Source organism: Rattus norvegicus, chromosome 6 (assembly GCF_021556685.1).
Source record: "Rattus norvegicus strain SHRSP/BbbUtx chromosome 6, alternate assembly SHRSP_T2T, whole genome shotgun sequence".
NCBI lineage: Eukaryota > Metazoa > Chordata > Mammalia > Rodentia > Muridae > Rattus > Rattus norvegicus.
This window is the reverse complement of record NC_141539.1, coordinates 74,182,917-74,210,494: the sequence shown is the minus strand read 5'-3', so window position 1 is coordinate 74,210,494 and position 27,578 is coordinate 74,182,917. Positions and strand designations below refer to the sequence as shown.

The 27,578-nt window shown below is 39.0% G+C and overlaps 1 protein-coding gene and 1 long non-coding RNA gene across 3 annotated transcripts in view; one reads left to right on the top strand and one right to left on the bottom strand.

The window, feature by feature from the left end:
- Prkd1 (protein kinase D1) overlaps nucleotides 1–27,578 on the top strand; it is a 313,382-nt gene that overhangs the window by 217,692 nt on the left and 68,112 nt on the right. The window contains 3 exon segments of one of the 2 annotated variants that reach the window (NM_001276715.2): nucleotides 8,948–9,079; nucleotides 11,534–11,694; nucleotides 23,795–23,818. In NM_001276715.2, the coding sequence (NP_001263644.1) occupies nucleotides 8,948–9,079; nucleotides 11,534–11,694; nucleotides 23,795–23,818 (317 nt within the window). 2 annotated transcript variants of the gene reach the window in all.
- On the bottom strand, nucleotides 282–25,971 carry LOC120103532 (uncharacterized). Its single transcript, XR_015623012.1, has 2 exons — nucleotides 25,859–25,971; nucleotides 282–556 (listed from the first exon to the last, which is right to left on the bottom strand). It is a non-coding gene; the product is annotated as an uncharacterized LOC120103532 (long non-coding RNA).

Below are 27,578 nucleotides of genomic sequence, written 5' to 3'. Positions count from 1 at the left end.
GACCCAAAAGTTGTCAACCCAAGACCAATAGTTACTACTCAATGGACAAAGTTTCAAACTGACTTGTAGATTTCTATGTTTATACCCATAGATAAAACCTACTCCCATCCGTTATAATAATAGAAGCCTTTCTTTGTAGCAAATGGCTGCCTATGATTTGGAAAATGAATGATGGCTGAGAGCCTAACCCTAAGGGAGATGCTTAAAACATCCTCTCGAAGGCTTAGAGAACCTGGGGATGAAGGGATGGGAAGAATGTCAGAGGTGGAAGACAGGGGGAATGAGTATGAAGTGTCATTCTTTATGCATGATGCAACCACTGTGTTAAGGAACTCAACAGAAGTTGAAGGATTCTCTATTGAGCTTGAACAAGACTGACTGTCAACAATCACTCATGGATGGGAAAAGGGCTTACAACGTCTTACTCCTAACTGCTGAACATCTGATTCTGGGAAAGGATGAGACCTCTTCAGTTGTTCATTCACTGCTGAGACGAGGAAGTGCCAATGAATATCTCCAAATCCATGGTCAATCACATTGATATCCTTCACTAAATCTGTCACAAAACAAAACAAATAGATTGGAATGTGAGATAGAGATATGTAAGGGAGAGAGTGGGTCTGAAGAGGAAAGTGGATAAGAGGAGGTAAGGGGGATAACAAACAGTAATGCTGCCTCTGGGGTGGGGGTGCTGGGCCTTAGCAGAGCACCAAAATACTTCTCTTGGGGTGGGAAAGCACCATATGATATGTAGGGATGCCAGAAAGGGCTCAGGGGCCCCTGGGCCTATGAAGAGGCCAGGGCTGTGGGGTTCTCAGGCTCTTGGACATTCAGCCACTGCTGGGAGTCTCAGAAGAGCTGAGAATAGACTTGGGGGCCCATGGGCTTGGGGACTATGTTTAGCCCAGGTGGGGGTTGGGGAGGTGAGCTCTGGGTTGTCACAGAAGGGAAAGTCCTTAGCTTGAAGGCAGCAGGCTTGGCTGTGGTTGTGGATTATGGCTGGGAGTGCAGAGAGGCCTTCTACTAGAGATTACATGTGGCTCTGTAGGCAAAGGCCTTCTTCATGGTTCCCTACAGTGGATCTTGATGAAAAGAAAAGGTCTATGGTTCTGAGGCGTGGAGATCACTGTCTTGAGCCTACGTGACCGCAGGTCACGTCTCTTTTCCTATTGTCTTTGTGAGGTGTTCCTCATCTACATGTGGAAGGGCTTGGGGCATTGCCCTTATGATTGATAGCCACAAATCTATAGGGGGGCTGCGACTATGTGACAGGGGCCTGGTGCTAGGAGCAGGCGAAGCTCCCCCCCTTCCCTTCAGGGTCTCCATGGCTTCAAGACATTAGCTCCACAGAGGACTAAGCTTCCTCTCATGGTTCACTACTCCATATACATGTGTATACACACACACACACACATGTACATACATATATACACGTGTACATATATGTTCAGTATAAACATGCATTAAATTGTCAAAGAACTAATTGATTAATAAAACTATGCTCACGAGGGTATAGCTCAGAGAAAGTGGGACTTTACCACAGATGGTGATGAGCATGCAGCAAGATCAGGGAAGCTTCTCTAAGCTGAGGAGCTGAGGTATAGAACAGTTAGGATTCAGCAAGATGAGGCTACCTTCTTACAAAACATAAGGGGAGATGTTTACAATAAAGAAGCATTCACCAATAATGGTGGGAGAAGGAAGTTTTCTAAAGGGATTGTTAGCAAGCTTGTTTCAATGTGGACCAAGATATACTAAAATATTTTCATTTTGTATTGTCTCCTATCTATCTATCTATCTATCTATCTATCTATCTATCTATCTATCCATCCATCCATCTATCTATCATCTATCCATCCATCTATCTATCACAGTTAACAAATACTTCTTATATCTGTTCTGTAGCTATTTAGGCTAAGTTCGAACTCTGAAATAAATGCTTTATGATGGCTACGGAGTGCAAAGCCTTGTGAAAAGGAAAATGAGGCATCTTGGGTGTTAACTCTAACCCTTCATGAGTACATTGCAAACAACCTCTTGAATAGGAACTAATACTGCTATGAAACATTTACAAATGTTCCTCTGAGTACTGTGATTATATGCTCTATACCTGAAATCAGTAAAAATAATTAGCTTTTTGTGACTTTGACTTTTAATTATTGCAAGTAAATCTATTGTGACTATACTGAATGAAAGACTGTAAGATAACAATTTTTTTACTTTTTTTTGTTCTTTCCTTCTTCTATACAAGTACACTATATAAGTGTCCTGTCTTGTTTTTCATATCAGCTCTGACCCCATTCCTCCCTATAAATTACCCCCCTGTTTATTAGTTCTGGTTTTGTTTAGGGTTTCACAGAGTTTGATCAGGGCCATCTATATTACCTGAGTTTGGAACTCACCACCAGGGTATGATAAACTCACTAATGTGCACAGGACTTAACATGAGCCTCCTTTTTCCAGAGGCTCTGACTCCAGGCTTAGATTCTAAGGTGTATATCTCCCATGTTTTTTAATTACGAATGATTTTTATAGGATGCCCCATCTCTGTGGATCTGTTGTGCTTTTAGCATATTTTAAATTCATGTGTACGCTATGCCTCTAGATTATTATTTATGCCTTTCTATTGAGTTCTTCTTACACACTATTTTAAAACGTCACTTAATAAAATATTTTATTTCAAGTAGGGCTAAATCTTTTCCTTCCTCTTCTGTAGAACTTTTATTCTTTATTAAAATATTTTTATTCTTGTGGAGGAAGACTTTAGAAAGTATTCAGTAGACACAATAAGATTTCCTTAAAAGTTAGGATGCCTCACCCCCTCAGAGAAAAAGGAACTACAGGCATGTAAGGAGTGCCATGAGTGGGAAACATACAGGTAAGAGTACAACAGGGCTTATGTAATACCAAATGACCAACCCTGACAACACACAAAACAAAATGAGTAAGTTGTACTTACTTATACATTTAGGGGTGTTTGTGTATGTGTGTGTGTGTGTGTGTGTGTGTGTGTGTGTGTGTGTGTGTGCGCGCGCGCTTTAGTGCCGTCTATAACAAATGGAGCAACTTTAAGAAAACATATATGTGCGTGCTTTAGTGCCTTCTATAACAAATGGAGCAAAGGGAAGGGAGGATGGTATAAATATACTATATTATCAAAAAATAAATAATTTAGAAAATGTGCCTGGGCCCCCAGAGGACCATGGCTCAATTCCTAGCATCCACACAACAAATCTAACTGCACTCCTGGGCATCAGCTCCATCTTTGTCCTTTGCTGTCACCAGGCATGCACATGATGCACAGATATGTACGCAGGCAAAACACCCATGTGCATAAAATAAAAAATAAAAGTAAAGAATTTATATAGTCGATTCCATGAGAGTCAGCTTCTGTGACCTCAAATACTATTTACTGGGGTCTGTTAAAAATTATTCATTTACAGCCGTGCCTGATGGCCCATACCTTTAATCCCAGCACTTGAAAGGCAGAGCAAGCAGATCTTTTAGTACAAGGCGAATCTAGTCTGCAGACTGAGTTCCAGGACAGTCAGTACTACACAGAGAAACCTTGTTGGAAGAACAAAGACAACGATAACAAAAAATATTAATTTAAAGACCTTGAATCTTGGACAATCTGGTTACGTCTCCTAAACTTGATTTTCTTCTGGAACATGCTCTTCCTTCATCTGTTTTCTTAAAGTAGCTCCATTTGTTCTAGAAGGCACTAAAGCACAATGCCATGGGATTGTTTGGCTCACTTTGTACTTTAGAATTAAACTCTTATCTGTGGTGGGTCAGGCTCCTGTTTTTCTCATGTCTCCACATAAAGAGCTACCAGAACGTCCTCCCCTCCCCCCACTTTCAGCCTTCTCCTTGTGTTTCTAACTCATCTGCCCTTGCATGGCCACTTCTGCCTCTGATGCATTTCCTTTTTGTTTACACAATTCACACTAGTTTATCCTTTATTAAAGTCAGTTGTTTTGTGTTGCTAATTTGCATTACATTATGCTATTGCAGGTAGAACTCTCTCTCTCTCTCTCTCTCTCTCTCTCTTTCTCTTTCTCTCTGTCTCTTATTACTGTGTTTTATTCAAAATAACAGTTAGTACCTGCTTGTAATGCAACACATCCTGCTTTGCTTTCCATCTTTTCTTACTGAGTCACTCACTTAAAATTTCCAGAACCATCTGAGCTGCCTAATCAGTAGCTTTAACTATATGTTCCTTTGTTGTCATGGTTGCTATGATTTCTGGCATGGTATTTTTGCAGCACCCTATGTTTTTGTCATTACAACTCACACATATTTTCAATATAAGATGTTAAATCAAAAGAAGAATTTTTTTTAAATTTTTCTCAACTATGTGAAGACATGGTTCACACAAAACCCATTGAATGACATTGCCGTTGGGTGCTATGGGTTCTCCCTAGATCTCTTTACTGTTCCCAGGATTAATAAACTCTGCAAGATGAGGATGATTCCAGCATTTGTACATGAAGAGAGAATTTGTAACGGAAGTGACATGTAGAAGGATGTTAATCCATCCCATAAGGACAGATTCGTGTGGATTGGTGGGAGGGAGCAGCGTGTAGACAAGCCCAGGTTTTATCCTCCTGTCACTGAGGCATGTGTCTCAGTCCTCTGGATGCAGGAGTTATCTGTTGGAATCATTCAGGTACCAAAGGGCAGTCTGGAATCAAATTAGCTAACCCTCATCACAGCGTACCAGAAAAGTATAAAGAAGACATAGTAATTATACAAAGATAATCTTATTATGCATGTCTTAAATATTTTCCTCCTTTTTCTGTTCCCTGTGTTTTAAACTACCTGTCCTGCAGAGTGGTATAGGATGCCTTCAGAGACAGACTCAAGAACTCACAACTTCTTTCTCTACTGACATTGATACACTTTCTGATTATGCATGGGGCTGGTTATAACTCATATTAACAGACGGCATTCTTCAGTCAGTCATTGCCTAGTAGGCTTTGTATCAGTCAATCCAAAACATGATCAATAAAGTACGATATAATCGAACTCTGTGTTTTAGGCCATTGTCACGTGTGTGGATTGACTTTAGAAGGCATGAAAAGCTTACATTTTAGGCTTGTGATTAGAACTGAACAGTGAGTAGTGGTTACAAAGGAGTGTTGGAGGATCTAGATAAACACTTTCTAATGAGTTAAGTCTTTACAAATGCTATAAAATTATGTAGAGAGGGGCCATCCTTTCTGGAAAACAGCAAGTAGCAAAAGATGATTTTGTGTGTCTGTCACACTTAGGTTTGAGGGCTGGGAGGCTGATACAACAACAGTGTGAGTGTGTGTGAGGTCCTGGCATTCAGACCCTTCTTCAAATAGTCTATATGCTAAGGAAGAAGATGTCTCCAGACTTATGAGAACCTTCAAAGCATTTTTTCTTGAGCTAGACTTGAGGACTCGTGTTATCATGGGTTATCATGTGGCACAAGTTACAACTCATTTGAATCTATGAATTACCATTGTTTTAAACAATGGTTGTAACTTCGAACTAAGTAGACAGGATGGATTTGAGATCAGAAATTTTATGCAAGATATGTTTTAAAAGATGAACAGAAATGAAAGTTTTTAATTTCTCCAACATTTTTACTGCCTCTGATATAAGAATGCATACTTATTGAAGGTTATATGTCCCATTGGGTTGCAGTGTCCAGCTTTCTTTTTGGTCTTTGGAAACAGCATCTTCTTTATAGCCAGTGCTGACCTGGATGAGTACTTTGAGTGTACTAGTCTACCTTGAACTTAGAGCAACTCCTGTTTTGTTGGGACTACCTTGTTCCACTGCACATAATAACACTGTTTGAAAATACCATTCTCAATAACAATAAATAAACTTCTATAGTTCATTTTTATAGAAATATTAAGGAGTGATAACTGAGTCTGTACAGTTCTGCTGTCGAGACTGGCTGAGTCCAGATTCTACATTGCCCAGTGTTGCACCTTCGTTTCTGTTCAAGTTTTCTCTATGTACAGTGGGGTAACAGTATCAGCATCTTAGATTGTTTGTAAAAACATCAAATAAAATGGTGTTTAAAGCATGTTAATCACATCTTTCTCAAATATCAGTCCCGAACTGTCACAGCTGCAAAGAGTTAATGCTGCTTCCAAATTGCCAAAATAGCCATTTAAAAATTTACTGAAAATCTTGGAAGATCTGACATTGTTTTACTTTATTATGCAAATAGTTTTGACCTCCAGAGATGATTTATTTTGCTTCAGAAGCCTCATTTCCTCTGTACTGCTAACCAGTTTAGTCCATTTTGTCCAACAATTTATAATGAACCTGTAAAGAACTACTGATTATATTAAGATTTTTGGCTCAATTACCTGTTTAAAACGCTCAGTGACTAAGGAAAGCATGTCATTTTCTCCTCTCTTGCATGCTGGAGTGTAACAATAGACTGTGAATAGAGCAAATCAAAGAGACACAAATACCAGTATGAGGGCCCATTGTGCTCAGTTTGTTTCCCTGTCATATCGTTTTAATTTAGGTCGGCTGATTGATTATGACAGGCTCATTGTTCCTTTCTTGGAATCTCTAGACATGCTAATATTCCTATTCTTATCTGTCCATTTTGATTCCAAAACTTAAATGAAATGGAATTGCAGCCTTCACTTTGTTTGCCTGTGCTAGGTGATTATCTCTGAAGTGCGATTTTGTGATTAGGCGAGCCGGCATGCATATGCTCAGCTAATGCTGATTTCCCCCAGGGTGCAGCACAGGTAAATTCATAATGAATGGATGTTGTGCTTTGATTTCAAATGGATGCAAAAACCTCACCATGCTTAGTAGTTTTATTTTAAAAATGTATTTAATTATTCTAAAATTAACAGGAGAATATTAAAATTGAACTTTAGTAATGTGGCATTTAAACATAAGTCAAGGGTGCTAACTGCTTATGAATGTTAATTCCCCTTTAAAAAAACAAAAAAAAAAACCACCACAAATCTAGCTGCCATAAATTACAGGGGGAGGTGTCATTGAAAATCTTTAGTTTAATTATTTATATTCTTCCTGATTAATTCCTAAAATGTCTCTACGCAGCTTGCTATTTGTATTGTCAAATTCTAGCGTTTCTTATTTTGAAAACTACAATAATTATTCAACTAATTACTGTCATAGTATTGTCATAGTGGTTTGGTCCTGGAAAGGGTGGATTCCATGGTGAAGGGGACTAGGAATGAACGATTGGCACAGTGTATTCATGTGTTTTCTTTAATGGTTTTGGGGAAAATTGCTCATGAGTTCAAGAGATCAATTTTAAGGAGAATTTAGCATTCTCTAGATTAGATACATTTTAACCCAATCACCAGTGTGTATAAATTGGTACCTTGAATGATAACCATACTTTTTACTGATTGATTTAGAAAAGCATTGTCGATAATATTGTTAATCAACACGTTCTCTGATTTGCAACATTTTTTTTTCTCCAAAATTCACTAGGTATAAAGCCTGAGGAGTCAAGTCTCCAGGATCGTCTTCTATTCTTAGTGGAGATTCAGGTTTTAAGGAGCTAGAGAATCCCATGGTCATGCAACCCTTCTCCCCTCTGAAGGGAGATAGCGAGGTTCATGGTGGTTATGTGTGATACCTCATAGGTGATGTCTGGTTCCTGCAGCAATCCTGGTTGCCAGGAGTGCACTGTCTGTCTTAGTAGTGAACACTGAACATGAGCTTACAACTGCGGAGAAATCCAAAAGACGCAACTCTACCAGTCTTTCGCTTTATCCTTCTTAGTTTGAAGAATAGCAGAAACGTGGGCCACTTTTATAATACAGAAATGTCCATAGAGCAGTGTAGCTCAGCTCATGTGCATTAGCTGTCTTTTATGTGCACTTCATTAAACAGGCAATACTTAGAAAAGAACAAAAGGACCCTCCATCACACACGTAGTTTATCCATGTTTTTCTCAGAGTAAACCATGGCTGGTCCATTCCTATTAATCCTTCGATTTGATCTGCTCATGAGGAAGTGTCGGGGTTATTTGGAGGTTACACTTTTAATGTTTGGTATCAGTTTTCAAGTGTTAATCCATCTGTATCCCTCCAAGAAGATGGTCAGCCTCAGGGTGTAATCGGACTTCTCTGCTCCAATTACACTTTAATGCTCCTCTTCACACTGTTTGTCCTACCTGAAAACAGTGTTTAAATACAGGCTGTCGCTTTTTATTTCATTAATATATTTGAATACCTTAGGTGAGAAGCAAAATACTTTCAGTATAATGCTTTTATTAATCCTTTGAGAATTTTATACAAGCAGGCAATGTATTTTGATCACAGTCTACTTCCTCTCCACTCCCTTTTTTCCTTACAGATTCACCCTCACTCCCCTATTGCTTCCCAGCTTCATGACTTCTGAGTCCAATTCATGATCCCCATAAATCCATGGGTGTGAGTCATCCTCTGGAGCATGGTCAACCAACCAGGGACAATACTCTTAGAAGAAATAGACTCTTCCCTCTCCCAGGAGCTACCAACAGTCAGCAGCTCCTCATTAGGGGTGACAAACAAAATATTTTCAATTAATATATATATCAGCCATGCAGGAAGCAAATAGCTTATCATGCCATCCTCCCTTTCCTTTAGCAATTTATTGTTACTGAAATAGTATGAAAGGAAGATTGCCATGCAGAAAAAGAAGTCGAAGACACTGTTGTGCCACCAAGCATAACATTGTGTTTCAGAATAAAACCTAATGAATGAAAGTACAAGCCATGTTGCCTATCATTTTCTGTATGATTTGTAAGGTGTAAAGTCTATGTGTCATGTAGCCCAAGTTATCCCTGAATACACACTTTGCCAAAGGCTGGCCCGAATATACAGCACTGCGTTTGGCTAGTTTTCCCTCACCTGGCATGCCTGTTTGCAGATGGGTGTATCCATTCAATCTGTCTTGCACTGTGCTCTTTCTGCAGCTTCAGCCACCTTCGAAGACTTCCAGATCCGGCCTCACGCTCTCTTCGTTCATTCATACAGAGCCCCTGCTTTCTGTGATCACTGTGGAGAAATGCTGTGGGGACTGGTGCGCCAAGGCCTTAAATGTGAAGGTGAGTTAGTTGTTTTCTGTCCCTCCACACCTAATGTGAGCTGAAGTTGCTGCTTCCGTGTGCTTCAGATGACACCGTCCTCTCTCGTAAGCATTTTCCTGTCATCTTGATATCTGTCTCCATTTATGCAATATTTTGTTCAGTTCTAAAGTTCTTTGATTTTAACATTCTTTACCTCATCTATAAGTTCTCACCTCTTTCCTCAAGTGGAAGGTTTCCATACTGTAGTGCATGGGGTATCTTAGCCAGAAATGAAAACTAAGATTTCCATCTTATGTAAGCCAGAACTTGCAATACTTTGCTTTAACAGGATCCAGAGTTTTAGATGGTTAATCAAACTACCCACGATCACCCTGATGATGAATGGGATGATGGGACTTCCATGTGTGTTTTCACACAATGGTATGAGCTTTTTCCCAAAGAGAACTGGACAGCTCAGTGTACAAAAACACCACTCTGCAGTCCCAAGGACTCATGCATCCGTTACCTGTGGTCTCTATTTGGGAAAATGCTGTGCTTCGAGTCACTATGGTCACCCTTTCGGAATAAAACCTGTAAATAATCTCACCGTAATTGTTTAATTCTTACCAGTGGAATGGAAACTCACAGAGAGCAAATCTAGAAGAAACCATGCCTTGGGTGTGTTGTTTTGACTAGATTTCTTCCACTCTGACAAAACATTTTGGAGAACTTTAAAGAAGGAAATATAACGCTTGACTCCCAGTATCAGGGGTTTAAGTCCATGCTCACTTGACTCTGGGTCAACAAGGAGGCAGAACAGCAGGGCAAAGAATACAGCTAAGCAGTATCACTCACCTCATGAGAGCTGAGAGGTTGGCATTCAAGACAAATGTACACTTTCAGGCATGTCCCCGTGACTTATTTTTCTAACTAAGTCCCTTACTCCTAACATTCCTATACCTTTGAATAGTCTGCCTGCTGGGCAGTCATCAACACAGGAGCATTCAGTAGACATTCCAATTGCAAACTGTCACACTCTGTCCTAGATGCCGAAAATGTGTATGCCAGTCTCATCATGCAAAGTGTATTGAGTCTCCTAGTAAGAAGTGACATAACCTCACTATGCCAGCGTCTGTCAGGGTTCCAAATCCATGTCTCCTCTTAGCTGTAAAATGAGGGTTTTGTTTGTTTTTGCTTCTGTGTTTGTTGGTTACATACTTTCAACCCTTAATGAGTCAGGGTAATCATTCAGATTCAAAAGGATGCGGTAACAATAACAAAGAAGAGTCACCATACCAAACAAGACCCATACCCAGAAATGCAAATATCAAATCTTGTAGCTTCATATCCAGCATCTAGGCTACATGGTGGCATGGTGTGTTCTCTAACTGACTTAGGCAGCCCTGCTTTAATGGCTTTGCTGGTTGTATATAGCTCAGATGGTCTCTCTTAGCCTGGCTCTGCACAATGAGAGTCTTTCCTCAGCCAATACCCAATTTTCATGTCATCTCCAAATTTTCTGGGTCTCCATTGTATCTTTATCTCTCCCTCCCCCCCTCTCTTGTGTAGCCATTCATTGCCCTTGTCAGGCCTATAAGGACACTTAACTGCCAAAGTACCTATCCTCCCAGGCATTTCTTTGAAGTTTTGTTACAGACACTTTCAGGACCTCATAACTTTTACATTCTACATACCCACAGAAGCATGAGAAAGTGAACACATCTCATTTCTCTCACACAGGGAGCCCAGGATCATAGCTTCATTAAGCTCTTCATATCTGGGTGGCAAATCTGTAAAGTATGTTTTATGAAAAGCTGTAGGACCTATTTTGTGACATAAAAGAAAATTCTGAGCAGCAGGTGCCAGCTATGTGAGGAACATGCATATATATATAATAAAACCTCCCAAAGGGGGAGATATGTTTCCATCTATCTGTTACCTGGAAACCATCAAGTGTATGTACTTTATAGTATCTTTATTCTGTGGAGTAGTTATTTTTGTCTCCATTTTACAGATTCCCATCTTTAATTGAGAAAAAATACTTTGTTCAGGGTCATGTACTCAAATTGCAGAGACAAGCTTAAGATCAGTGTCACCCAAACTTGTGATGAACTATGATTAATTTTCTCCTCTGTCTGCCCATAAACATTTAAAATGATAGGAGCTAAAAATGGTTCAATGTATTTGTAAACATATTTGTGGATCTCTTGAAACCTAACTTTATTATATTCAGAATATCAAAAAAAAGTGCATGAATGAAAATTAAACAACCAAACAACCAGGGAAGTTGTTGAACTTTTACAAAAGAGAATCTGAAAACCATGTTAAAATAAGGAACAGACTCAGAGAAAGCACAAAGAAAAATTTGTATTTCCAAGTAGCATCGCGACAAATTGATGTCGTGCTATGTTTTCAAATTCTTAATTTATAAGTAATGATGGAATAGATTTAATTTCTGGTGAAATGAGAGCTATTTTTATGTTTGTTTCTCAGGATGTGGCCTGAATTACCATAAGAGATGTGCATTTAAAATCCCCAACAATTGCAGTGGAGTGAGAAGGAGAAGGCTCTCAAATGTTTCCCTCACTGGACTGGGTACTGTCCGCACAGCGTCTGCGGAGTTCTCCACCAGTGCCCCCGATGAGCCTCTACTGGTATGATCTGCTGTTTATGCATTCCCCGCTTGCTTGAGAAATCTGGGGGATGTTGTGATATCAGTGTCAGGCCAGGAGGCATGCTGGGAGGGAGATGCAGCTCCTGTGTTGATGACTGTGTTTTCACTGGGTCTCTGTTGTAGGTTGGTCAGTGCCTCATCAAATATCCAACAGCTTTGAGTTTGCTTTCTTCCCTGAGCTTTGTGAAACTGAAAAACATGTGAGGCTTCATCATGGTCATAAGGCCTGAGCAGCGTGAACAAATGTGTTCATGTTGCAAAAGATGGTCTCCTCTGCAGAGTCCTAAAGTATGTGTAGCAGAGTCAATATTTCTTCTGAGCTGTGATCTGAAATTTGCCTCTATGAAAACACCAAAGCCCTCCTGCTTGGCATTCCTGCCATTCATACGAGTTTATCACTGGGCATTTCCAAGTGCCATGAAAATAATTGCACTTCATTATTAAAATATTTCTGTACCTATGAAATTGCTGATGGACTCTATGAAAGCATTTGTTAGGGACATTAATTTTCCAAGCATTAACAGAAGAATAGGATGATGGCTGTATAAGTTATTTACAGCAAGAATGAAGTTCTGAAACAGCTAATGGCTTAAAGCCCCACTTTCTCTTATCACTAACTATTCACTGGTACGTTATAGCATAGTTATTACAGAAATTGATGAAAAGCAAAGGTAAGGACTACTAAGGTCAAGTAAATCCACCTTAAATTTGAGTGGATATAAGTTTTGGAGTTATATATGACAGTGTGTGATTGTTGTTGCATGGAAAGTATTTCTGACTTTAAAGACAAATTTTGTAATATACTAAGTCACATGTCAGATACTCATTCATCTTTATTCTTATGTTGCGTTTTTGCTGACATTGCCTTCTGTTTTTAGCCGAAACTATTTGTGTACTATATCCTTATAGTACTTAGATGAATATGATAACTTTGTAATATTCAGAAGATATGTATGTAATTCTAGGGAATCCTGTATGTGTGAATCAATTAGAATAAAGGGATATTTTTATAAAAAATAATTACTTAAAATTTCTATTTTAAAATAATTAACCACTACCAACTCTGCATTGAAGTTCTTTGGTTGAGTTTGAAATCAAAAATCATTATTTCTTTTTAAGTTACACCACTTGCAGTAGGGGTAACTATAATTGCAAGGCAGAATGTTTGGGATAAGGGCATTGAAATTAAGAAAATGTCAATAGTGTTACTATCAAGAATTCTGATATAAAATAAAACTGAAAAATTGTAACATATGAAGATACATAGAATATAATGCTATATAACCTTTAAATATAAACCTTTAAGATCATATGGCATCACACATGTAGAGAATTATATTAAACCAGAACCTTCAAACAAATAGCCTGGTTGATTTATGTTTAATGGAATAGCTATTAGGTAACTATAGACTTCTGAGTAAATGTTTCTGGAATTCATTGAATATCTATGGAAAATATGATTTTTTTTTGAGGCAAGCTCTCAATATATACACTATGTCACCCTGGCTATCCTTGACCTCACTAGGTAGACAGCACTGCTCTGGAATTCACAGAGGTCGTCCTGTCTCTGCCTCTTCCTCTCAAGTGCTAGGAATAAGGGTGTGCTCCATCAGATCTAACCTGGGACCTGGTTAACTCTGCTTCAAACAACATGCAAATAAAGTTTAGGTACACCCTGATTTTTTTATGAAGTAAGAAGGAATAATAAATAAAAATACCCAAAATAGAAAAATTTTTGTAAAGGAACTTAAATCACTGAGAAAAAAAGAAAAGAATCAAGAAATTAAGAGTTATTCAAATTAAGAACACATTTCACTTGGAATAGAGTAATTTATTAGGGAATTCATCCCATAGAAAGCTTGTCCTCTCTCAGAAGCCATTGATTGGGCAGGTGGAGCCTTGTGAGATTTCCCTGTCCATATTGGCATGTCACCTGGTATTGTCATGATTCAGGTCTTATTTAGGCAAGGGTATTTTTGAGATTTCATGAGTGTAGTTTCCAGCACTAAAAACACATATACGAAAACAACAGTAACTCAGTAGGTTATGTCTATATAGTCAATGTGATTAAGGAATTACTATTCATTCAACAACATAGGTGAATTTCACAAAGCAATGGTAAATAAAGAAATCAATTCAGGGGTGGGGGGGGTAGTAGTTCCCTATGCCCATAGTTCCCAATCAGGAGCTGCAGGGAGACAACAATGACTGAACATACGATTTTGTGGCCAGTGTGAGTAGCATAATGAGACCCCTGTGTCAAACAAGAAGGATATACCAAATAGTCTTTACTTTTGAATTCAGGGTGTGAATTCCATTTGAGGCAAATTCAATTTAGGTTGAAGAACAGGAAAATCATGCTTTCTCTTAGTGGGATATGGGATGGGAGAGAACTGATGTGAACTGTCTAGGAGGCTAGAAGAATTATGCATATTATCTGGAAAGAAGTTCCATGTGTATATATACAAAACCTTGTCAGGATGTCAACATAAAACTTTATACCCTCCCAAAACCGTGGGAGAGAGAGCTCACTGCCTGAACAGGTGGGCACTCCTGAGACTGCAGAGCGGGAGAGACCACCAATACTGCCCACCCCTTCCCACATCTCTGGCCCAGGAGGAAACTGTATACAGCCTCTGGGAACCGGAAGAAAGGGGCACTGGAGCAGCAGGTCCCCCATGGTCCAGACACCGCCTGGACCTGAAGGGACCGATCAACAGCTCTCTGCACCCAAATCCCATGGGAGGGAGAGCTAAACCTTCAGAGGGGAGACATGCCTGGGAGGCCAGAAGAGACTATGCTCTGCCCACATTTCTGAGTCCAGAGGAAAACACCTAATGCCATCTGGGACCCCGGTGTGCAGGGGCTCCAGGAAAAGGCAGCGCAGGCACTCCTGGTTGCCGCTCTCATAGAGAGCTCAAAAGCAGCCCCCCACTAGCATTTTGAGCCTTGGGACCACAAGTAAGACCAAATTTCTGCTCCAAGTGACCTGCCTGGTGGACTCAGGATACAGTCCCACAGGAACAACTGAGGACCAGTAGACAAGAAAGACTACACGCCCGAAAACAGAAGACTCTGTTCACAAAACTGGCTGAAAGAAAACAGAAAAGCAGATCTACAGCACTCCTGACACACAGGCCTATAGGAAGGTCTAGCCACTGTCAGAAATAGCAGAACAAGACTAACACCAGAGACAACCTGATGGTGAGAGGCAAGCACAGGAAACCAAGCAACAGAAACCAAGACTACATGGCATCATCGGAGCCCAATTCTCCACCAAACCAAACAGTGAATATCCAAACACACCAGAAAAGCAAGATCTATATTTAAAATCACATTTGATCATGATGCTGGAGGACTTCAAGAAAGACATGAACTCCCATAGAGAAACGGAGGAAAACATAAATAAACAAATAGAAGCCTATAGAGAGGAATCACAAAAATCCCTGAAAAAATACCAGGAAAACACAATCAGACAGGTGAAGGAATTAAAAATGGAAATAGAAGCAATAAAGCAAGCACAAAGGGAAACAACCCGGATTATAGAAAACCAAAGGAAGAGAAAAGGAGCCACAGATACAGATTCACCAACAGAATACAAGAGATAGAATAAAGAATCTCAGGAGCAGAAGATTCAATAGAAATTATCTACACAATGTTCAAAGATAATGTAAAACGGAAAAAGCTACTGGTCCAAAACATACAGGAAATCCAGGACTCAGTGAGAAGATCAAGCCTAAGGATAATAGGTATAGAAGTGAGTGAAGACTCCCAGCTCAGAGGACCAGTAAATATCTTCAACAAAATCATAGAAGAAAACTTCCCTAACCTAAAGAAAGAGATGCCCATAAACATACAAGAAACCTACAGAACTCCAAATAGATTGGACCAGAAAAGAAAATCCTCCTGTCACATAATAGTCAAAACACCAAATACACAAAATAAAGAAAGAATATTAAAAGCAGTACGGGAAAAGGGTCAAGTAACATATAAAGGCAGACCTATCAGAATTCCACCAGACTTCTCATCAGAGACTATGGAAGCCAGAAGATCCTGGAGAGATGTCATACAGACCCAAAGAGAACAAAAATGCCAGCCCGGGTTACTGTATCCTGCAAAACTCTCAATTAACATAGATAGAGAAACCAAGATATTCCATGACAAAATGAAATTTACACAATATCTTTCTACAAATCCAGCCCTACAGAGGATAATAAATGGTAAAGCCCAATATAAGGAGGCAAGCTACACCCTAGAAAAAGCAAGAAACTAATCTTCTTGGCAACAAAACAAAGAGAAGAAAAGCACACAAACATAACCTCACATCCAAATATAAATATAACAGGAAGCAATAATCACTATTCCTTAATATCTCTCAACATCAATGGACTCAATTGCCAATAAAAAGACATAAATTAACAAACTGGATACACAATGAGGACCCTGCATTCTGCTGCCTACAGGAAACACACCTCAGAGACAAAGACAGACACTACCTCAGAGTGAAAGGATGGAAAATAACTTTCCAAGCAAACTGTCTGAAGAAACAAGCTGGAGTAGCCATTCTAATATCGAATAAAATCGAATTTCAACTAAAAGTCATCAAAAAAGATAAGGAAGGACACTTCATATTCATCAAAGGAAAAATCCACCAAGATAAACTCTCAATCCTAAATATCTATGCCCCAAATACAAGGGCACCTACATACATAAAAGAAACCTTACTAAAGCTCAAAGCACACATTGCACCTCACACAATAATAGTAGGAGATTTCAACACCCCACTCTCATCAATGGACAGATCATGGAAACAGAAGTTAAACAGAGACATAGAGAGACTAAGAGAAGTCATGAGCCAAATGGAAGTAGATATTTATAGAATATTCTATCCTAAAGCAAAAGGATATACCTTCTTCTCATCACCTCATGGTACTTTCTCCAAAATTGACCATATAGTAGGTCATAAAAAAGGTCTCAACAGATTCAGAAAGATAGAAATAATCCCATTTGTCCTATCAGTCCACCACTGGCTAAAACTTGTCTTCAATAACAATAAGGTAAGAATGCCCAGGTATACATGGAAGTTGAAAAATGCTCTACTCAATGATAGCCTGGTCTAGGAAGAAATAAAGAAAGAAATTAAAGACTTCTTAGAATTTAATGAAAATGAAGGTACAGCATACCCAACCTTATGGGACAATGAATGCTGTGCTAAGAGGAAAACTCATAGCTCTGAGTGCCTGCAGAAAGAAATAGGAGAGAGCATATATCAGCAGCTTGACAGCACACCCAAAAGCTCTAGAACAAAAAGAAGCAAATACACCCCAGAGGAGTAGAAGGCAGGAAATAATCAAACTCAGAGCTGAAATCAACCAAGTAGAAACAAAAAGGATCATACAAAGAATCAACAGAAAAAAAAGTTGGTTCTTTGAGAAAATCAACATGATAGACAAACCCTTAGCCAGACTAAAGAGAGGACACACAGAGTGTGTCTAAATTAACAAAATCTGAAATAAAAAGTGTGACATAACTACACAATCAGTGGAAATTCAAAAAATCATCAGATCCTATTACAAAAGCCTATATTCAACAAAACTTGAAAATCTGCAGGAAATGGACAATTTCCTAGACAGATACCAGGTACCGATGTTAAATCAGGAACAGACAAACCATTTAAACAACCCCATAACTCCTAAGGAAATAGAAGCAGTCATTAAAGGTCTCCCAACCAAAAAGAGCCCAGGTCCAGATGTGTTTAGTGCAGAATTCTATCAGACCTTCATAGCAGATCTCATACCAATACTATCCAAACTATTCCACAAAATTGAAACAGATGGAGCACTGCCGAATTCCTTTTATGAACCCACAATTATTCTTATACCTAAGCCACACAAAGACTGAACAAAAAAAGAGAACTTCACACAAATTTCCCTTATGAACATCGACGCAAAAATACTCAATAAAATTCTGGCAAACCGAATCCAAGAGCACATCAGAACAAACATCCACCATGATCAAGTAGGCTTCATCCCAGGCATGCAGGGATGGTTTAATATACGGAAAACCATCAACGTAATCCATTATATAAACAAACGTAAAGAACAAAACCACATGATCATTTCATTAGATGCTGAGAAAGCATATGACAAAATTCAACACCCCTTCATGATAAAAGTCCTGGAAAGATCAGGAATTAAAGGCCCATACCTAAACATAATAAAAATCATATAAAGCAAACCAGTGGGTAACATTAAACTAAATGGAGAGAAACTTGAAGCAATCCCACTACAATCAGGGACTAGACAAGACTGCCTACTCTCTCCCTACTTATTCAATATAGTTCTTGAAGTTCTAGCCAGAGTAATCAGACAGCAAAAGGAGATCAAGGGGATACAGTTTGGAAAAGAAGAAGTCAAAATATCACTATTTGCAGATGATATGATAGTATATTTAAGTGATCCCAAAATTTCCACCAGAGAACTACTAAACCTGATAAACAACTTCAGCAAAGTGGCTGGGTATAAAATTAACTCAAATAAATAGGTAGCCTTCCTCTACACAAAAGAGAAACAAGCCGAGAAAGAAATTAGGGAAACGACACCCTTCATAATAGTCCCAAATAATATAAAGTACCTTGGTGTGACTTTAACCAAGCAAGTAAAAGATCTGTACAATAAGAACTTCAAGACTCTGAAGAAAGAAATTGAAGAAGACCTCAGAAGATGGAAAGATCTCCCATGCTCATGGATCGGCAGGATTAATATAGTAAAAACTGCCATTTTACCAAAAGTGATCTACAGATTCAATGCAATCCCCATCAAAATACCAATCCAATTCTTCATAGCGTTAGACGGAACAATTTGCAAATTCATCTGGAATAACAAAAAAACCCAGGATAGCTACAACTATCCTCAACAATAAAAGGACTTTGGTGGGAATCACTATCCCTGAACTCAGGCAGTATTACAGAGCAATAGTGATAAAAAACTGCATGGTATTGGTACAGAGACAGACAGATAGACCAATGGAACAGAATTGAAGACCCAGAAATGAACCCACACACCTATGGGCACTTGATTTTTGACAAAGGAGCCAAAACCATCGAACAGATAAAAGATAGAATTTTCAACAAATGGTGCTGGTTCAACTGGAGGTCAGCATGTAGAAGAATGCAGATCGATCCATGCTTATCACCCTGTACAAAGCTTAAGTCCAAGTGGATCAAGGACCTCCACATCAAACCAGATACACTCAAACTAATAGAAGGAAAATTGGGGAAGAATCTCAAACACATGGGCACTGGAGAAAATTTCCTGAACACAACACCAATGGCTTATGCTCTAAGATCAAGAATCCACAAAGGGGATCTCATAAAACTACAAAGATTCTGTAAGGCAAAAAGCACTGTTGTTAAGACAAAATGGAAAGGAACAGGTCAGGAAAAGATCTTTACCAATCCTACAACTGATGGAGGACTCATATCCAAAATATACAAAGAACTCAAGAAGTTAGACCACAGGGAGACGAATAACCCTATTAAAAATGGGGTTCAGAACTAAACAAAAAATTCACAGCTGAGGAATGCCAAATGCCTGAGAAACACCTAAAGAAATGTTCAACATCTTTAGTCATAAGGGAAATGCAAATCAAAACAACCCTGAGATTTCACCTCACACCAGTGAGAATGGCTAAGATCAAAAACTCAGGGGACAGCAAATGCTGGCGAGGATGTGGAGAAAGAGGAACACTCCTCCACTGTTGGTGGGATTGCAGACTGGTAAAACCATTCTGGAAATCAGTCTGGAGGTTCCTCAGAAAATTGGACATTGAACTGCCTGAGGATCCAGCTATACCTCTCTTGGGGATATACCCAAAAGATGCCCCAACATATAAAAAAGACATGTGCTCCACTATGTTCATAGCAGCCTTATTTATAATAGCCAGAAGCTGGAAAGAACCCAGATGCCCTTCATCAGAGGAAAGGATACAGAAAAGAGGTGCATTTACACAATGGAATACTACTCAGCTATCAAAAATAATGACTTTATGAAATTCATAGGCAAATGGATGGAACTGGAAAATATCATCCTGAGTGAGGTAACCCAATCACAGAAAAACACACATGGTATGCACTCATTGATAGGTGGATATTAGCCCAAATGCTTGAATTACCCTAGATGCGCAGAACAAATGAAACTCAAGAAGGATGACCAAAATGCGAATGCTTCACTCCTTCTTTAAAAGGGGAACAAGAATACCCTTGGCAGGGAATAGGGAGGCAAAGTTTAGAACAAAGGCAGAAGAAACACACATTCAGAGCCTGCCCACATGTTGCCTGTACATATACAGCCACCAAACTAGATAAGATGGATGAAGCAAAGAAGTGCAGGCCGACAGTAACTGAATGTAGATCTCTCCTGAGAGACACACCCAGAATACAGCAACTACATAGGCCAATGCTAGCAGCAAACTACTGAACTGAGAACAGGACCCCGTTGAAGGAATCAGAGAAAGGACTGGAAGAGCTTGAAGGGGTTCGAGACCCCATATGTACAACAATGGCAACCAACCAGAGCTTCCAGGGACTAAGCCACTACCCAAAGACTATACATGGACTGACCCTGGGCTCCAACCTCATAGGTACCAATGAATAGCCTAGTAAGAGCACCAGTGGAAGGGGAAGCCCTTGTTCCTGCCAAGACTGAACCGCCAGTGAACGTGATTGTTGTGGCGAGGGTTGTAATGTGTGGAGTATGGGGAGCAGTTAAGGGGATGTTGGCCTGGAAACCGAGAAGGGGACTAACATTCGAAATGTAAATAAGAAATACTCAAGTTAATAAAGGTTAAAAAAATTTATACCCTCATAAATAACCCATATACCCTTATAAATCACAACTGTACAATTATCTAAGAAGAGGATGTGCCTAGTCCTTCTGAGACCAGATGCTCCAGGGTTGGGTAGTACCCAAGGGTGTGTTCCCCCTCCTTGAGGAGAAGGAGAGGGTAACCACGGTGGGACTGGGAAGAGAGGAAGAAGGGGGCTATGATCAGGATGTAAAGTGAATTTAAAAAGTTATCTAAATCAGTGTTTCTCAATATTCCTAAGTCTGTGACCTTTTAATATAGTTTCTCATGCTGTTGTGGTCCCACAAAATAATTTTGATGCGGTTTCATAACTATAATTCTTCTACTGTTATGTATAGTGATGTAAATATCTGATATGTGACTTCCAAAGGGTTCATGCCCCATAGATTGAGAATCAGTGATCAAAAATTATATTATAGCTGTCCAAAGTAGAAAGTCATAGAGATGTTTATCACAACTTAACATGTAACATTACAGTTATTACTCATTACATCACAAGATTCCCTTAATTTAGTTAAAATAGGTTTAGAAATATGGTCAGAAATCTGCCATTATTCATTAGCAAATAGTAAACCTTAGATAAATATATGAAAACTAATGTGCCATGGCATGCTGAAATTCACGGTTTTTATTTTTTATTTTTTTAATTGCCATGGTCTTGTCTAGTAGGTTTTGCTAAAGACACCACATTATATTTCATATGATATTCCTTTAAGCCACAGCAAAGCAAAAGAGAAACTGTTGTCCTGTAGCACACACATGTGGAATGGGCATTGCTATATGAGTCTCTTTCTTGGTGATCTGTGGAAACTCTTGATGATTCTACCTTAACCAGATGAAAAGATGGTGTTGTCTGTTTTCTAGTGTTTTTCTTTAAAAAAAAGTTATTTAACAGAATTTCTTTGAACAAGACAAGCTCAGTGGATCACTCACTTATAACACACGTCTGAGGACCAAAATTAAGACCCACACCACTCACATTAAAGCTACATGGGCATAATTGACCACCAATAATCCCATTGCTCAGCAGGAGAGAGGGTGTGCAAGCAGTGAGATCTCATGAGAGACAGCCTCAAAGTATAGAGAAGATAGTAATCCAGGAAAAGCACCAGTCAACATCTGGCCCCTGCATGCATCCAAACACTAATGTGCACATACACACACACACACACACACACACACACACACTCACACACTCACACACACACACACTCACACACTCACACACTCACACACTCACACACACTCACACACACACAGTCACACACACACACTCACATTCACACACTCACACACTCACACACACTCACACACACACAGTCACACACACACTCACACACATTCACACACTCACACAGACACATATGCATACACATAACACACAAGCCCATGCAAAAAATTGCAAATAAATCAACCATGTATGGATAAAATTGTTAAATTCTTCTTGGAGCACCCATGTAGTGGAAGTTATGGTAGCTACTAAGCATAATTAATGGTCAAAGGACTTTTACAATAATAAAGTCCGTGTTTTTAAACTAAATCAGCATGAAATTACCTTTTCCCTCATAAAACCCATGGGTATTTTGTGAGACAAGTACATTTTGGAACATTGTAAGGTACTGAGTTAATGCATCTTGCCTTGTCCATCCTACGCACCATAATCTGAAAGGTGAATTCTGACGTGAGACCAGACAGAGAGGCCCTCAGGACCAATAGTGAAGAGAACGATGAGTTTTGGATGCCATGTACATATGGTTTTGGAGTTTGAGAAACTTGGTTTTTTTGGTTTGGTTTGGTTTGGTTCTCTGGCCTATAATAGTATGTACGTATAAGATCATGGTTTTCCCTGAAAAGCCATGTTTAGGTCTGTGTTCAAATGAGAAGTCATTATCCCTTTGTTCCCAGATATTACTCATCAACTCACAAACAGCTGAGATAGTGCTAGATGCCAAGTTAGTTCGGTAAAACCTCAGTCTAACTGTATACAGCTCTCAGTGCCCCCGAGTAAATGGCCCCATTACTGCAAATCAAGATAGAGAGATCTCAGATAGAAGTAATATGATTTTTCTGAAGGCTCTGTAGCGTACTTAGCAAAAGGAAGGAAGAAAATCACTAACATCAGAGGGCATTGCTACAGGTTTTGTAGAATATTTTCAACCAGAGTTTATTTTTGTTTTGGTTTCTGGATATCAAATGGATCAACCCCCTACATCTTTTCTTTTGTCTTAAAAATAGAGATAAAAAGAATACATTCAATGTAAATTTCCAATTAAGTGTTCTCTTTTTAATTTTTTATATGTAATCGAAGTATTTCTTCTAAAATTTAAATGTATTTTTACTTTCAAACGATATTTTAACTTAGGGTGAAATCAGAAATCAACAAAGAAAGAAAATGCACGATAGATGTATCTGTACTCTTTTTAAAAATAATTTAAGATATTTAAATTTTATGTTATGTGTATGGGTGTTTTGCTTGGAGTTTATCTGTGGTACACTTGCATGCCTTACGTCAGCAGAATGATAGACAGGCACTGGCTCCCTGAAAACTTGATTTCCAGCCAGTTGTGAGCCGCCATGTGGGTGCTAGGAATCGGTCTCAGCTTCTCTGGAAAAGTAGCCATGACCCTCAACCACCAAGCCATCTAATCACTACCTGCCTTTGTCTTCTGGAAGCTCTTACTTTGGGCAGCCCAGGTATCCCCAGACAGATTGTGATTATGCTTCCCAGCTCACTTTCAACTGACTGCAAGCAAATAACAGCTATGAAATATTTGATTGCTCTAATGACCTTTTTCTTCATTTCATATTGAGAGCCAGAATTATTTTGAAGAAAACCTAATCCTTTGCTTAAAGGTCAAAAATACTTCATTTTGACTCTAATTTGTTTTCAATGAGGTACAAACACCATCCCTCATCACTAAGACCATGTTTTTTTTTTTTAAACCACTACTCACATCTCAAAACATTTTGCATCTGTGACTTAGTACCTCCTGTTCCACTCAAATTTTAAAACTTTGAAAGCATTTTCCAGTTTGGACTTTGGTGTGTCCACAAAGCTGATTAGAGCAGCATTTTGCTTTGGTCTGATAGCACGTGCATGCATGTTAATCAGCATTGACTAATATGCTTTTCCCTAGTAACCTTGTTTTTCTCTTTTTTCTCCTTTTTATTCTCCTCCTTCGCCTACTCTTTGCTCTCTCAACTTCATCTCTCAGTCTCCTGTGAGCCCTGGCTTTGAGGTAGGTACAAAGCTACCTGGTAGTAAGAATGTCCAGCACCCTGGTCTTCAGGCATAGCTGCATTAGTTGTGGTTAAAGAGTTCAGACCACTGAACACAGAGCCCTGGAGTATCACCGTCATTCTTTGCCATTTCTCACTGTCACTGTTTGAATTCCATAATCCCCAAAATAACGAAAATCGGTATCTTCATTAAAGTGACTAAGGTTGATTCTTAGGCCAACGTTTGCCCCCTAAATGCTTGCTTTCCTAACATAGGTCTCTTGTCTATAAAAATGAAAAGGCAAGCTGTGTGGTCAGCCGAAATGTATATACACTGGTTCTCATTCCAGATACCACAGAATCATGCAGAGCGAGGACACTGACTGTCCTGCCTGGTGTGGCTTGAGAATATAGGGACTAAACAAAGGCATGCCTGGCAATGACCCCGACTTCCTCTTCTAGTTCTTGAGTTTAATCTTTTAAGAAAAGCCTTTTCTGTTTGAACATTGGGTAAATCTCAAACTGTTCTTTCTTTTCTAAAAGGTGATATGGGAATGGGAAACACTAAGCTTCCGATTCAGGCAGAAATTGTCCTTGAATATGGAACAAATTTCCATCCCCCAAATGTAAAATTGGCTTTTTACCCACCTTAAATAATTAGTAGAACTTTTTTCAAGCCTGCAGCCATGCTCTTGTTAGGATAATTCTCAAGCCAACTACCTTGCTAATATCTAGTTCCCCACACCCACTGGGAGCTGACCCAGTGCTGTTTTCCTGCTAAGAATACAGACTTCACGCACCATTGTTAGGATCCCCCTCAGATCATCTTCTTTAGGCTGCTCCAGCAGAAGATAGTAGCACAAACACAACCAGAACATCTTCAGGTTAAGTAAAATTGTCAAATCAAGATTTCATGTGTATAATGTATTTGATTAAGAAATCTGCTGCAGTGGTGGTAAACTCCTTTTTGGAAAATTAATTCTGCTGAAAAGTGTCCTGCATAGAGAGGAGCTCAATGTAAAAACAATGTGTAACTTTTTATATTTCTGTAATTTGTTTCTTTAGACATAATTTTCAAGGTGTAGTTTTCCCTTGGAGTAATCCCGGGGTCGTGAGACCTAAAAGAAGTGGGAGGCGTTCTCAATCATCAATCCTTGTATTCAAGAACTGAGTGGGAAAGATGAGGAGTGATTGTGATTTTGGGAAACATACGTGTTAAAGGCAACCTGGCTTTCTTCAAAGCATAGCTCGTGACAGAAATAAGAAAAACTTTCTGCATAACCGATTTTTCTGGAACTTTGTTTATATGCAGTTTTTCAAAGGGATAACCAATTTTCTCTTCATCAACATCTACAAAGAGAAGGACTCATGTTTTAGGCTGCAATATGATGGTTTCTTCAACACTCATTTTCCTTTGGTTTTATACAGTCTGAGGTGTTCTGAAATATACTACCATAAGCTGGTACAGACAGGTAACATCCTCCTTATCAAAGGATTTAGGAGAGTAATCTTTCCTGGAAATAAAGGAGGGAAAGCCAAAGTAGAAAACAAAGCATTGAAAGCAGTGGGGTTCGGTCCCCAGCTCCGAAAAAAAGAACCAAAAAAAAAAAAAAAAGAAAGCAGTGGGCAGCCTCTGTAGACACAAGATAATATAAAAGACAAAAATTAAAAAACAACAAACAAAGAATACCCGTTAGGCTTCATAGCTTTATTTATTGTAAATATTTTAATATATTTGAAGAGGCATCTACTAGTACAGTTTCAATATGGAGGTTAGCAGCCTCTAAAACCTACTGTTAGCGACATTAATATCTTCTACTCTAAGCCTTTTTGTTTATTCCTAATATTCAGATTACCTTAGAGAAATTGTCAGGGAACATAGAGCTCGTATCTGTGTCTGAACATTTTATATCCTCAAACTTTATTATTTTGTGAAATTTAAACAACATCCAGTTCAACTTACTATGGAGTGCATGTATTTCATAAATAATACTTTGCCATAAGCTTGCGATTTTCATCAAGTACACTGACTCACATGTAATTGTGGCAGGAATTCTTACCTGCACAGTTTCATAGAAATGTTCTCCCCAGAATAATTCATTCACTTGCTGCTTTCATTTGTTTTTAACAATGGAGACAAGATCTATCAGCTGGTGATGAACCTGATGTATGTTAGAAGAATTCAGGGAGATTCTTCTCCGATGAGCAAATAATGAGAAATAGCTGTTCCTATGCTAAGTGCAACTATGGTGATATTTTCTATACAGAACAACATTTCCAGGGCATATTTCAGCATGGCAAATATCTATCTGGAGGTACACACTTGATACTCTTGTGTTCTAGACTTCCAGGAATCCTGATGACTCATCTACATTATAGTCCTTTTCCACTTTTACAAAAACCATGGCTGTCCTGTAGTACACTGCCTGGTGTCATGAGGTTTCTCTGGGTTTATGTCTGACTGAGCTTTCCACATACAAACCAGGGCAGTGTGCATTTTCAGTGAGGAGCCCTGTGCAGAGCTGCTTTATCAGCACTTCCCTGCCTCCTGACCATAAAACCTTGACCAAAAACAATGGCGTATCTCTGGGGAAGAAGGAACCTTGCAGTAAAATAACAAGGCGGGGCTCCTTGTGGGATAGCCTGATCTTACTCAATAGAACTGGTGTAGAAGGTGTCCACATAATTAATATATATTTTGGATAAAAACTTTAAGAGGGCAAGTATAAATGGAAGCACTATGGGGCAGACTTTCAGGAAGCCTACTTGGAAAGGGCATCATGTATCACCAGTACATACTTTCTTAGGATTTGGGAAGAGCTGAGTCTTGAACAAAGACTCCACAGGACGTGTTCATCCCTCTGATAATATGCCAGGTCCTCTGGAGTTCCCCCAAATCCAACAGTAGGTATTCGCTGTCTTTCATCTTCACACTGAACTCCTTGTCAAATTTGGCCAGGTCGATACCCCTTTAATTTCTAATCCCTTATAAATACTGAGTTCTTAGTTGAAGCCTAGGACCCTCATGCTGTATGTGAGAACTATGTGTCATGGGGAATTCTCATACCCAGGAAATATGAAAAGATTGGTGTGAAAGTAATTATAATAAAGGAAGAATATAGTGGTAACTTAGAATTTAAAACTTTACAAGTTTTAAATATTTATGTTTTTAGGGGCAGGGAGGTGGCTCAGCTGATAAAGTCATTTATCACCAAGTCTGCAACCTGAGTTCAAGTTCTAAGACCCACCAAATGGAAGGAAAGTACCAGCTCTTACTAATGATTCTCTGACTTCCATACAGGTGATATGACATGTGTGCACCGTACATGTACACAGCACACAGATACACATAAGTACACTATTATACTATATTTAATATTTGTTTCCCCAGAAATATGTCATTGCCTTCTATGCTTCATTAAACATAGTTTTCTTATATAAAGTCATTTTAAGTAATTATCTTTCCCTTCCTCCACAGGAAAAAAGTTTCCTTTTTAAGATAAATTCATAAAATACAAGATAAGGCAATGTACAGAAGTTATGAACTAAAGTGTCACTTTCTCTAAATAGCTCAACATAGGGTAATAATCTTTTTCTCTTTTTTCCTATTGCCATGCACTAGAAATAACACCGTCATTTAGTTAGCAATTTTAGAACTTATTTTAGTTCTCAGGTGAGTTGGGATCATATAGGTGGAAGAAAAAGAAAAAGAAAAGCTCTGGTTTAAACATCTTATCTTGCCTTCCTGCATTGTTTTGGAAAGGTGGCATGTACACACGC